The sequence below is a fragment of the Zootoca vivipara genome, chromosome 10 (assembly GCF_965207765.1).
Source record: "Zootoca vivipara chromosome 10, rZooViv2.hap1.1, whole genome shotgun sequence".
Classification (NCBI taxonomy): domain Eukaryota; kingdom Metazoa; phylum Chordata; class Lepidosauria; order Squamata; family Lacertidae; genus Zootoca; species Zootoca vivipara.
In genome coordinates this window covers 17,709,193-17,723,132 of record NC_142593.1, presented here as the reverse complement: position 1 = coordinate 17,723,132, position 13,940 = coordinate 17,709,193, and the positions used below count along the sequence as shown (strand labels likewise).

The window sequence follows — 13,940 nt, the reverse complement described above, 5'->3', positions numbered from 1 at the left end:
AAATAAAAAAAATAAAAAAGATTATATCCTTAGGCTTAGGGCATAAAAAAATCTCTTGGAATTTAGTTATTGAAGAAAAATAGCACATATCTGTAAATCTGAAGCTAAACTGTATCTCTCACCACACTATCTACAGAAAGATGGTTGTGATTTTAAATTGGGTGTCATTATTTAATATATTTAGGTTTTGTACGCGCAGCTGGATATATTGTTGATTTTTTTTGTTATTGTGTTATGTGTGTGTTGGGGGTATGTATTGTGCATACACAAGTGGGAACTGCAGCAAAATGTTGTAGCATATTCCAGACCCTATAAGAGGCGGTCTGGTACACCTTTTTGAACCTTGGGAACTTTAATTTACATCTCAGAGCTATGATTCCCAGCATCCTTAAACTACAGTTCCCAAGAATATTTGGGGCGAGTCATGTACTTTAAATAGATAGCATGTATACACATTGAGACACCCTTAGTACTGTATAGTAAAATCTTGATTTCCCCACCTGAAGAGTCGGCCAGCTATGATGTGCCCATTGTTGTTATTATTTATTATTTATACCTAGCAACATGGGCGGAGCTGCTCAAACCGCCCCCCCCCCCCAAATCAAGTAAATAAATAAAAATACTTAACTAAAAGTAGACATTGTAGAAAGTTTTTGACAGATTTTCCTGAGCACTTGGGGTCAAAAGAAAGCGATTTAAATGGCCATCTGCCATGGATGCTTTAGCTGAGATGCCTGCATGGCAGGGGGTTGGATTAGATGACCCTCGGGTCCCTTCCAACTCCAACTTTCGTTCCCGATCTGATAGACAGAGGATGAGGACAGGCGGGTGTCCTGTACCGGTTAAAGCAACAGGAGCGCTGAAGCACCCAAAGGCGGGACACTTCAGAAAGGAGAGACTCGTGTTTCGCATCACAGCTGCCAAGTGTTCCCTTTTCTCGCCAGGAAGCCTATTCAGCATAAGGGAATTTCCCTTTAAAAAAGGGAGAACTTGTCAGCTATGTTTCGCATTCCCGTTTCTTTACAAAGGGTTAAACCATTGAGAAAGAGAGAGAGAGAGCACGGCTCTCTGCGCCTGAGACAAGCGGCCAACGAAACACCACCTCTCCCGCTGGCGAGCAGCGGCCAACGCCCTGCGGCCACTGAGGGCGAATCCTCATGCGGCGCACCTTTCAAACCTCCGGTGAGACCCCCGCCGCCCCCCAGCCCCCTCCTCCGCTCTGCGATTGGCCCGAAGTTTCAAGCCCCGCCTCTCCTTGTCCCCCTGTGGGCCAAACCTCTTTCTTTCACCCGCCTGTCACTCGGAGCCGCGCTCTCTCGCGCGCCCCGGGGAATTGGGAAGAGTTGTGAGGAGTCGCCAAGGTGCTGCTGCTGCTGCTGGCGTCGGGTTTTCCCCTCCCCCTCCCAACGGTTTCTCCGCGGGCTACACAGTGAGTGTGTGACGTCGTGGCTGCGACCCTGGAGGGAGGGGTCGGTGTGTGTGTGGGGGGGGGGTCCTTTATGACGAGAAAGAGAGAAGTAGCGGCAGCCGCAGCTTCTCCCCGCTTGTGAGGAGACGGGAAAATGCTCTTTTTAAATAGTTTACGGTGGGGGCGCTCTGAGGGGAGGCTTCCCTTCTTGGCTGGGGAAACGTCTTAGACTTCGCTGAGGAATTCGTGAGATAGATAGGGAGTAGTACACACACACACACAATAAATAAATAAATAAACAAAAATAAAAATCACAGGTTGCCATGTTGGTCTTATTCGAAAACCATCCCCAGATGACGCTCACATAATAGTCATGCTGGTTTGGGATACATAGCAGCCAACTCCTAGGAGCCAAGGTCCCTTCGCCCCTCCCCAAATAAAATATTTGAGGGGCCGGCCCCTCCCCCAAAGTTGATGGACATTGCCATTCAAATTGTGTGTGTGTGTGTGTGTGTGTTGCACCACAGGCAGGGCTTTGATTGATTGATTGAATTTATATACCGCCCTATACCCGGAGGTCACAGGGCGGTTCACAAATAATATTATTTATTGAATTTATATTTAATATATACCTGCACCCCTATTATTATTATTATTATTATTATTATTATTATTATTATTATTTATATACTGCCCTATACCCAGAGGTCTCAGGGCGGTTCACAGATATTATTATTTATTGAATTTATATGCAATATATATCTGTCCCCCATTGGCATCCCAGTTGGAATACCAAGGAGAAGTAGGACTGCGAAGGAGCGAGCTGCTGCTCTCCTTTTTTTAAAAAAAGGGGGGGTGAGACAGAAAGCTGGAAATCTTGCGAGCTGAGACTCTTCATCTCAGAGGTTGTGAGCAAAATATTCCTGCACTGCAGGGAGGTTGAGCTAGATGACCCTCATGGTCCCTTCCAACTCTATGATTCTGCAAACTCCTCTTTTTTGGAAGGTGGGCGGGGGAGAGAATAAGACATTGCTCCTGCAATCCCATTGAGCAATTGGGATCATTGGAAGGGGCGCCTCTTGTTGAAGTTGACTGTCTCCCCAACTCTCTCAGGTTGGGTTGCTGGGTCAGCTCGTGTAACTGTGAAAGGCGTATGGCTGCTGCTGCTTTGGAATTTCCAGAGGCTTGCAGCCCCAGAGCCCTTTCTATTCTTTTCTCATCCTTTTTTGGGGTTCATTGTGGAGCTGGCCTTTAAAAACACACACATACACACCGCCTGAATGGTGGGTTAACTTCTAGCCTGTTGTTCAGTGTGCTTAGAGAGGCTTCTAAGTGTGGCTGTACAGGTCGCTAGGATCTAAGCAACTGCACTGTGTAAGCAGGACTGCAGCGTTAAATATTTAATGTTAAATATATGTTAAATGTACATTGTTAAGGCTATTTAAGGGAATCGGATACCAATTTAAAAGCTTCAGGGGTTGCCATTCTGTGTGCTCTACTATCTGTCTTGTCTGCTGCATTTGTACACACAAGGCAGTTCAAAAGACAGTTGCCAAATAATAGGAAGGGCCATAGCTCAGTGCTAGAGCAAAGGTCCTAAATTTCATCTCTGGCATTTAATGGTAAAGCTGGGAAAATCCCTGTCTGAGACCCTGGAGAACTGCTGCTACCAATCAGTGTACAGTCATACATCTTGTTACGAATGCTGCGGGTTGCGTACGACACGGGATACGTATGCGCCAAACCTGGAAGTACCGGAACAGGTTACTTCTGGGTTCGGCGGTTCACGCATGCGCAGACGCGACGAATGACGTCATGTACATGCGCAGACGCGACGAATCACGCTGTGCACATGCGCAGACGCAGCACTTCATGTTGCGTACTGCTCATGTTGCGTACGGGGCTCCGGAACGGATCCCGTACGCAACATGAGGTACCACTGTAAATGATACTGAGCTAGATGGACCAATGGTTTGAATTGGTTTAAGGCAGCTTCCTTTGCAAATAAATGCAGCCTATATATCGACCATCCCCAACTTGTAATTCAAGCTTCCATTATCTTTGACTGTTGGCTTTGCTGGCTGAGGCTGATGGGAGTGGCAGTCCAAAACACCTGGAGGGCACCAAGTTGTGGGGGGCTCCAGATGTTGTTAACCCCCCCAGCTCACATCCGTCCCAGCCAGCATGGCCAGTGATCAATGATGATGGAAATTACAGCCCAGCCACACCAGGAGAGGCACATCTTCCCCATGTCTGCTATATATGAACGGTGTGTGTGTATGAGAAGAAAGGAAACAAATGCCTTGGGTTTTTTATGGGTGTAATTAGAAATTTTAATATTCTGTCAAAATAAACTGCATTTTGATTTCTAATTTGAGCAAGCCTGAAAGCAGGAAACAATATTAACCTATTCAAGGAATTAGACCAGGCATCCCCAAACTGCGGCCCTCCAGATGTTTCGGCCTACAACTCCCATGATCCCTAGCTAACAGGACCGGTGGTCGGGGAAGATGGGAATTGTAGTCCAAAACATCTGGAGGGCCGAAGTTTGGGGATGCCTGAATTAGACAATAATCTATATTATTGATTAACCTCCCGAGAACAATGATTGTTCAAACTAAATTACTGCTGTGAAACTGTAAAAAGAAAAAAGGCATGATCATAATACTTGACACATTTTTTAAAATGATTTGTTGTTTTAATGATCAAGTTTATATAATGGGAGAAATACTAAGTTTGATGGTGATTGTAATCAGAGTATTTATTTCATGGGTTTCTGCCTTGGGGAAACTGGGGGAAATGGAAGTATTCAAACCAGTTTATTTTGCTTCATTCACCAAAATATATTTTATTGAGTTGTTTGGAAAGAAGATTAAAAACTCAAATAAGTGTCTATGTGTATGTGCATGCATGCACACATCTGTTATACATTGTATAACATGTTTTGGGTTATGTGGCTAAACCAGATTTCTCTGGTCAATGTTTTTCATTTGTAAGCAAACTAAGGTGACCAATGTAATCATTCTTTTGCTTTTCCTGTCATCTAAAGCAAATATTTGCTTTTTAATAGGTGTATACTTGATACACCCGCTTTGTATGTATAATGTGTATTTGGTTGGGTGTAGTGCAGGAAGAATAGGATATGCATCCTGAGTTTGGCAATGATTCAAGTTTGTTCTGGTAGATAGTTCAGAGCAATCTTGTCTTGCACCTTGTACCAGACTCCTGCCTTAAACATCAGTGAAAGCACCCACATTAGAACAAAAAATCCTGCGTAGGCCAAAGCTATGTTTCCCTGCATGCCAGTAATCCAGGGCTCTGTATTTTCTTCACTTAAAAATAAAATAAAGGGGAAAGAAAAGAGTATGTACTGATACTCCACATACTTTGTCAATGAAAGCTAAATTCTGTGACAGTGCAATTTTTTATACATTTGATTTGTGTATATTACCTTGCTTCCACTACTAGTGGAGGGACAAAACATTATATAAGGCAGTGAAAGTATGCCTCTTGGTAACCAGAAATCGTGCTCACTGCTCTCACATACCTGAGGTTTCACTAGGCATTATCCTTACTGTTTCTAAAAAGGAAAAAGAGATTTTCAGGATGCTCAATGTATGTATGTATGTATGTATGTATGTATGTATGTATGTATGTATGTATATTTCTATACTGCCATTTACCCAAAGGTCACAGGGCAGTTTAAAATATAAAAACACAAAAAAATATAGTACAACAGTAACAAACAAGAATCATACCCCCAGTATATTCCAGTACCCATCTCTGTACTTGTGAAATGTGATTTGTGAACTACCTGGATTTTTTAAGGACAATTCAAGAAAGAAAAAGACTTGGGGCAATGTAATGTGTGGCAATTGTAACATAGGCAAACATTCCAGTAATACAGGTTGAGGAGTTTCCGGCCCACTGCTTAGGGAAGAAGAAATGTCTGGAAAGGGTGTGAACAGCCTTATTTATATTTGAGATACGGGTAGCAATCATTCAGAAATAAGATTGAAGTTTTGTAAGGTTTGGATCGATGGTCCTGGTTGTAAGTTCAGCAACTACTAAGAGGATTGTGATTAGAATTTTCCTCCCTTTTGGAGTCCTGTTTGCGGGCAAACTGTAGAAAGGAGCCAGGTCTACCTGAGTAGACTCCTCTCAGACTTAAAACCATGATTGTGTAGCTAGACTGTGCACTGAGAACAGGCTCCTCTACAGACATGTTCCTGCAGAGAATGGATGATGGGGCTAGGTCGGTAGGGATACTGGTACAAGGCCAATAGGTGCAGCCCCTCATCTGAATGTTATTCTTGTGGGTAAATGCCAGGATCTGTCCAGGTCTTCTTAGGCCCCTATGCCTGGGCAGGACGTCTGGAACACCTTCAGCATACACCCGGGAATCATGGACTCATAACTGGGCTTTATGAGCACCAAATCAGCAGTAAACAGCAGAAGCATTTGTAGAGGTTTCAAAACATTCCTCATTTATTTCTATTAACTACTGCATATTTACAGATCTGGCTTTGTGAGTGTTACAGCCTCTCACTTAGCCATCTTGTCTACAGAAGATATTAAACTGCACACAGCACACGGCAGAGAGCAGAGTCAGGACTGAAAAACAACAAAGTAACAATTCCTAACTGTTCCCTCTCAACAGCAGATATCACCAGATTTTCAGAATGGGAGGGGTGAAAATGCTCACAACCTCCCCCTTTTCATTCTGACCATTATGAAAATCTAGCACAAAAGCAATTTCTTTACATATATACCAAGTTGTTCCTTATTAACAGCTTTAGTCAAAGCATCAGCAGGTATTTCTTTCCCTGGCATATATGAGACTTTTACAACTCCCTTCTGAATGCATTCTCTGGCACGGTGCAATTTGATTAGCAAATGTTTTGTTCTTTGCTTGCACCCTTCTGAATGGATTAGTTCTATGCAGGCTTTGTTGTCCTGATAAACTTGAATTGGACAACAAATTTTAACTCTCATATCCTCACATAGTTGCAATAACCACTCTACATTCATGAGGGAAAAATTTAAAGCGTTGAGTTCTGCTTCACATGAACTCATGCTTATTGTTGCCTGTTTCTTACAAGACCAATCAAATAGGCACTGATTGTACAAATAACACACACCTGAGGTGCTCTTGCCATCAGTTGTATCACTACCAAAACTGGCATCGGCATAGATCTCAAGACCTCCAGAGTTTTGGCTAGTAAGCTTCAACCTGTAATGCATAGTGCCTTTTAAATACCTAACTATGCGTTTCAGCGCCTTCCAGTCTTGCACTGTAGGTTGATTTACATATCTGCTGAGCAAATTTACGCTAACAGCAATGTCTGGTCTTGTGCACCTTGCTATAAAACTAAGTTTACCCAAAACACTTCTGAACAATGTAGTGTCAGGAAAAACATTAGCATTAGTATCATGTTGGTACCCTGTGACCATGGGGGTGTCTACAGAATTGGCATCTGTCAGATTTAATTTTTCAATCACATCATTGATCTTACGTGATTGATGCAGCAAAACATCACCTTGCTTATTTCTCTCTACTTCCAGTGAGAGATAATTGCTGACTTCCCCTAGGTCTTTCATATCAAAATGCTTTTGCAGTTTTGCAAGAGTGGTTTTGTAAATATTTGCATCCTTCCAGAAAAACAAAATATCATCCACAAAACAAATGCAGTACAATTTGTGCTGGTTAGATTCTTTAACAAAAACACAAGAATCAGCCTTTCCTTGCTGGAAACCTAAGGAAAACAGCACTTCTGTCAGCTTAGTGTGCCAGCATCGAGCACTTTGTTTTAGACCATACAGGGATTTTTTTAATTTACACACCATTCCCTTTTTTATCTGCACTCCGTCTGGCGGTGACATGTAAATACTCTCATTGAGAATTCCGTACAAAAACGCAGTATTTACGTCGTGATGAGATATGGTCATGCCCTCTTCTGCAGCAATTTTCATCAACAGCCTAACTGTCTCAAATTTGACTGTCGGTGAATATGTCTCATGATAGTCCTGATCAGGAACTTGAGAAAAACCACGTGCAACTAATCTGGCTTTATATCTGACCACTTTACCAGTCTGATCAGTCTTGGTTTTGTAAATCCACCTGCTGTCTACAAGTTTCATGCCTGGTTCTGCTGGAACCAATTCCCACGTGTCATTTTGCTTTAGGGAATTCAATTCAGCTTTCATGGCGTTAAGCCAAGGTTCAGCATCTTTTTCAGGTAAATTTTGAACCTCTTTGTAGTTAGTTGGTTCAAAAACTGAGTTTGGGTTGCTAGTGGCAGCCATATCTGAAATAGCAGCTTTAGCAAATTCTTTAGAAAATCGTTTAGGTGCTTGTCCCTTGGTAGTTCTCTCAGATCTACGCAATACTCTGGGATCCTCTGGGTCTGGTTCCTCCTCCTTGGGAGAATGGTGACCTGTATCTGGCAAAGATTCTACCTCTAGATCAGTGTCAGACCCATCTGATTTCTTAAAAGAGGTCTTTTCATTCTGATCATCTGTATCAGTGTCAGAATCTGTGCTACCATCAGCATCAATTACAGGTTTTGCCTCTTTGTTAATTGGTTTCACCACCTCATCATCTGAAATGGGATGACATTGAAAAATGCCAACTTTGTCCCATTTTGGATTACAATCCATGCTTCTGGTCAGCCTAATTGTGTTTGTGTCTGTCATCAGCACACGATAAGAACCTTTTTCATAACCTAGAAAAATGCCATGTTGACCAGATTTGCTCAGTTTGTCACCTTGCAGAGTGTGCACCCAAACTTCAGAACCGAAAATTTTTAAATGTTTTACAAACGGTTTCCTTTTGAACAGCATTTCGTATGGGGTGCAATCAATGGCTGATTGATATCTGCGGTTGTAAATATAGGTGAAACACGATAGAGCTTCAGCCCAAAAGGGGTTGGGTAGGCCTGAATCATGCAACAGAGTTTTAATTCCTTGTTGCAAGGTCTGGTTTACTCTTTCACATAAACCATTCTGCCATGGAGATCTGGGCGTGGCAGTCATGTGCTCTATGCCCTGTTCTGCAGTAAAGTTTTCAAACTGTTCTGAACAAAATTCTCCACCCCTGTCAGTGAAAAGACAACGTACATGCTCATCGTGAACATTCCTGAGCCATGCACAAAATTTTTGAAACTTAGAGAAGGCTTCAGACTTCTTTTGTAACATATAGACCCAAACATATCTAGAATAGGCATCTATCAGAACCAAAAAATAACATGAGTTTCCTCTAGAGAGCGCTAGAGGTCCAACCAAGTCTGCATGCACAATCTCATAAGGTTTCTTAACCTCCCTCCCAGATTTTGTACCTTTGGGAGCTTGCTTAATTTTGTTCTCTGCACATGAGACACATTTCATATGATAAGGACACTTTTGAACTTTCATGCCCTCAACCATATTTTGCATTTTACCTACTGCCTGGAAATGCAAATGACCAAACAAACGATGATAATCATGAATACAATGGTTATGCAATTTCTCATTCTTATCTACTGATATATTACAGCACGCCTTTTCAGTTTCTTTAGTTGCTCCAGCAGCTGTACCTGTAACAAAAGGCAATACATATAAACTATCAACACACTTAGCATAAAGAATGAGTTTGTTGTCTCGAAGAATTTCACACCGAGAGTTTGCAAACACCACTTTAAATCCTTGAGCGTCTAGCTGAGAAACACTCAAGAGATTATCCTGCAAATGAGGAGCATACATAACATTTTTAACTGTTGCATTAAGGCTCTGCAAAGAAACCGTTCCCTGAGCCAAACTTTTAATAGTCGTTCCATCCGCTTGATGAATTGCTCCTCCCTGTTTCTCAAGATGAAGAAAGAGATTTTTATCATTGGCCACGTGCCTTGTGGCTCCTGAGTCGACAACAAAAACAGAACGTGTGAGTTGATTAGAACTGCGTGAAATCAAAGCCTTTGATGCAGCTGGCCCTTGGGGTTTTCGGCCTCCTCCCCCTTTGCCTTTGAAGTTGCCCTTCTTCTTTGAAGAGTTTTTACACTGATTTTTAAAATGGCCGACCTCTCCGCAAGAAAAACAGCGGCGCATTTTAAGAGCTTTTGCAACACTTTCACTTTCCCCTGTTGAAGGCTTGTAGGCATTTCCAACAGCCTTGTCCCTGCTTTCTCTAGCAGTCTGTCTGCGATCCCACTCATTCAAGAGCACGCTAGACACATAATCTTCTGTTAGACGGTCATTGGGCAAAGACGACAATTGAGCAGCTACAGCATCATAAGATTCATCCAAACTGTTTATGATAAGCATTGCAAAAACAGCTTCTGAAATATTTAAGTCTCGCTGGACAAGATCCTGTCTGAGACGTTTTAATTGGGCTAGATGGCTGGGCAAATCACCATCTTTCTGCAATTCCAGCCTACACAGCTTTTTAAAGAAAAGCACACTGGATCCTGCATTTTGTCTTAGATGCATATCTCGAAGTTTATTCCAAACAGCCCGTGCAGTCTGCTGGTTCTCCAAGTTGACCAACAACTGGTCCTGGACACTCAGAATAATTGTCCCCCTGGCTCTCATGTCTGCCTCATGCCACGCTGGCCATCCATCATCATCCTCATTAGGGGGGTCATCTTCTATAATATGGTAAAGCTTTTCCCTTTGTAAAAGTGCTTTCATTTTGACCTGCCATGTAGGATAGGTCTCTGGTGTAAGGAGAGGAAAAGATAGAGACATCTGGCCAGAATGTGCAGAAGCCATGCCTGTGTTTAGTTAACAGCAAGACACTTCCCTTCATGCACCCCAAATACTCTTGACTCTCTCAGCAACTTCTCTCCCCACTCAGCACAATTAACAGGCAAACTGGAAAAGCGTCTCTGCTGTCTTCCTGGCAGCCAGCAACATACCTTTCTGTAAATCAAACAGCAGCTTGAAAAACAGCTTCAGCTCACAGCTCAACTCCGATGTGCAGCATCAGATGGAAATGGATCAGAAACATCCAATTATCCAACCATCAATAGCCATCTGCAACCACCAGTCTGCTACCAGCAACCATCCGCCTGCTACCATATGTGGGTAAATGCCAGGATCTGTCCAGGTCTTCTTAGGCCCCTATGCCTGGGCAGGACGTCTGGAACACCTTCAGCATACACCCGGGAATCATGGACTCATAACTGGGCTTTATGAGCACCAAATCAGCAGTAAACAGCAGAAGCATTTGTAGAGGTTTCAAAACATTCCTCATTTATTTCTATTAACTACTGCATATTTACAGATCTGGCTTTGTGAGTGTTACAGCCTCTCACTTAGCCATCTTGTCTACAGAAGATATTAAACTGCACACAGCACACGGCAGAGAGCAGAGTCAGGACTGAAAAACAACAAAGTAACAATTCCTAACTGTTCCCTCTCAACAGCAGATATCACCAGATTTTCAGAATGGGAGGGGTGAAAATGCTCACAATTCTCATGAAGATTAACTCCAAATAGGGTTGCAGGGTGTTGATGGCTATCTCAGGGGCGTGGGTTCAAGCCCCACTTGGGGGCCCCTTGCAGGGGATTGGACTCAATGACTCTCATGGTCCCTTCCTGCTCTACACTTCTATGTTCATGCCTGATCAACAAATCTATGGCTTAACTCTCCCACAATTTGAGGCAATGTTCGGTCTAGTTGTCTTTCTCCTGACTGTTGATGGAAGTAGGTAGCATACTTCCCTTTACCAGTACTGTATACTCTTCAGAAAAAGTCTTTCAGTTACTGTTGGAATTGCTGCCTTTATAACAGTAGTGATTAATTTGGAAACAACACATAATATTCAGCAGCAAATGTGTATTTGCTTCCATAGTGTGCATGTGACATGGAACTTGGATCTTACAAAAAGCTATGGGTGTTCATGCCATATACATATGTAACCTTTTTGTGTACTTGTAAAATAGTTTAGTATACAGTATAAAGCAGCCCTTAGCAGTCCTAGTGTATTCCAAGGTCTATTAACCTTACCAAATGAAGTTGCAGACATAATTCTACATGCTACTGGCCAAAATGTGATGAAGGGAGAAAAGTAAAATCTAAAATACATTACCATGATTTTAATAACTATTGAATTTTCGGACAGCTTGTGACAAGGGCAAATGAGTTTGGAAAAATTATTGATTTTTCGCTTCAGTAGGGAGAAAATGAACAATGGCAAATAGGTACATCATCTAGTAAGGAACTTGATAGGAAGCATTACCTTAAGTTGTCCTTGGTAAGGAAGTTGCTCTCATTTGAGGAACTGTATCCTTCATTTTCAAGGGCTAAATTAGATGTGACTATTGCAGCCTCACCACCCACATATCTGTTCCATTTTTGTATTTTCAAAAGGCATGTTGTGGGTAATATTTAACATCAAAAAGGGTTGTATAGCTGACAGCTAAACCCTCACATATCTTCCCATGGCCCACTGCTAAGAGTCATTCTCCCCCCAACCTGGTGCGCTTCTAGCGTCATTCAGATGGTAGGCCCCTAGAGGGTGAGTGGGAGAAGATTCAGTTGTCTTTACATGTGTACACTTTTTGCAGTAAATGTTAGCTCCCAGGTGATGTGCATAAACAACAAAAATGGATGGCCCAATGGCTCTAACAAGGCACTTTAAGAAAAGAAAATACAAAAATCAATAAATTTAAACAGTAACAGAAAACATTAAATACTAAGACAAAGTTGAAACTTCCAGTGTCAAGTTAAAATTCATTAAAAGCCATGCTGCCTTAAAATATGTACGCTATGAGTATGATGTAAACCAGGTTTTTCTTCACACATGTAAAGGCACTTCCTGTGTATGCGTGTTCGTTCCTCTGAATGCAATGTAGAATAGCAGAATTTGGGGGCAAAATCTCCTGTATGAATGGTACTACAAAATACTATGAAGTACAGAAGATTATTTGTTTACTTCATTTTCCATTCTTCTGCATGCGCCTGTGCGCTATCCCATCTAGCACCTGCAGACCAGAAGATAGGATCTTGCTTCTGTTTGGGAGGAACAGCACTTTGATTTATTAAGGTGGAACCCAGGAACTGTGCAGGAAGCCTAAAGTGTTTGGCTGTTTCCCAACATAACCATTTAATAAAATTCTTCATTACATGAGCATAATTACTAAGTTCTTGTTCACAGCTTAGACTTTCAAGATGTTGAAAAGACAAGAGTGATGGGAGTGAGGAAACTTTACATCTGTAACCTGTTTATATCTGGGCACCTTCTTAGTGCGTCTTCTCTGGGCACCAAGGAGTGTTCGGAGGTAACAAGACTCTTTCTTGGTGCTGTTTCAAGTGCTTGCTGGTGGTTTCTTCGGCTACTGTGTTCATTTAGAATGCTATTATGTATGGAGCAAGTGGTATGTGTAGCCTGTACGTTTCGGCTAAAACTCCCATCACTGATCATTGGAAATTGGCGAAAGCCTGTTGTTGTGGCATTCATCCACAAGTCACCAACCCGTTTAGACCAATGGGGACATTCAGATTTTTCAGTGAGATCCATGGGCAGTATATTCTAGCCCAGGGGTCAGCAAACTTTTCCAGCAGGGGGCCGGTCCTTTGTCCCTCAGACCGTGGGGGGGGGGAGCAGACTATATTATTTTGGGGGAAAATTCCTATGCCCCACAAATAACCCAGAGATGCATTTTAAATAAAAGCATACATTATACTCATGTAAAAACACCAGGCAGGACCCACAAATAACCCAGAGATGCATTTTAAATAAAAGGACACATTCTACTCATGTAAAACAAGCTGATTCCCAGACCGTCCGTGGGCCAGATTTAGAAGGTGATTGGGCCGGATCCGGCCCCCGGGCCTTAGTTTGCCTACCCATGTCTAGCCACACAAGGCGGAAATTACTACACCCAGATCTTGCCATACAGGCAAGCAGGTAATATTAACACAGTTAAAGGGCGCATTACAGCCAGCCAAAAGCACTTAAGAGCATGAAGAGCATGATGATGTGTAGTTTGCAAATGAGGGAGGCACCATCTGGGAAGAATCCAGAGGGCGGAATAGCCTAGGAATCAGCCTAGGAAGCTGATTTTGGTCCAGGGTCCCCCACCTCATCCTAAATAATCTAGCTACGGTACCTGCCTTTGGTACTAGGGGAGGCTTCACTTAGCAGTGTGGGGTGCACTGGTGCTTTTCTTTTCCTTAGTATGACTAAACATACAGCTGCATTGGAGTCGTCGTCCCCAATTGCTGACCTTTATATTAAATTGGAATTTTCCACCTGAATGTTAATGGTACTGTATATAAGATGGAGGAAACAACTAAAATATAATTTTCCTTATAGAAACATGAATCATAGAGACAAGTGGAATACATGTTCATAATGGTGTCTGTATTTCATATTGCCACCTGATCTTCTGTCTACGCTTACAGTGTAAACAGGGCTTTCTTTGCATAGCTCCTTATTTAGATTTGCATAGCAGGTTCTGGAACTAGTTTGAGGATGAGCTGCACAAATGAAGTAAGCATATAATTCAATTGGTGTATGCAAAGACAGTTAGAGGGAGGCCTTCATTCTGA

General features: G+C 42.4%; 1 protein-coding gene across 3 annotated transcripts in view; it reads left to right on the top strand.

Moving 5' to 3' along the window:
- The first annotated feature begins 235 nt into the window (after nucleotides 1-235).
- The window catches only part of TNFAIP8 (TNF alpha induced protein 8), a 46,988-nt gene continuing 33,283 nt past the window's right edge, over nucleotides 236-13,940 (top strand). Inside the window, exon 1 of one of the 3 annotated variants that reach the window (XM_035100002.3) lies at nucleotides 236-1,429. In XM_035100002.3, the coding sequence (XP_034955893.2) occupies nucleotides 1,000-1,429 (430 nt within the window). In that variant the 5' untranslated portion in view covers nucleotides 236-999. The remainder of the gene's footprint in view (nucleotides 1,430-13,940) is intronic. The other 2 variants (XM_035100001.3, XM_060280145.2) reach the window with 2 other exon arrangements.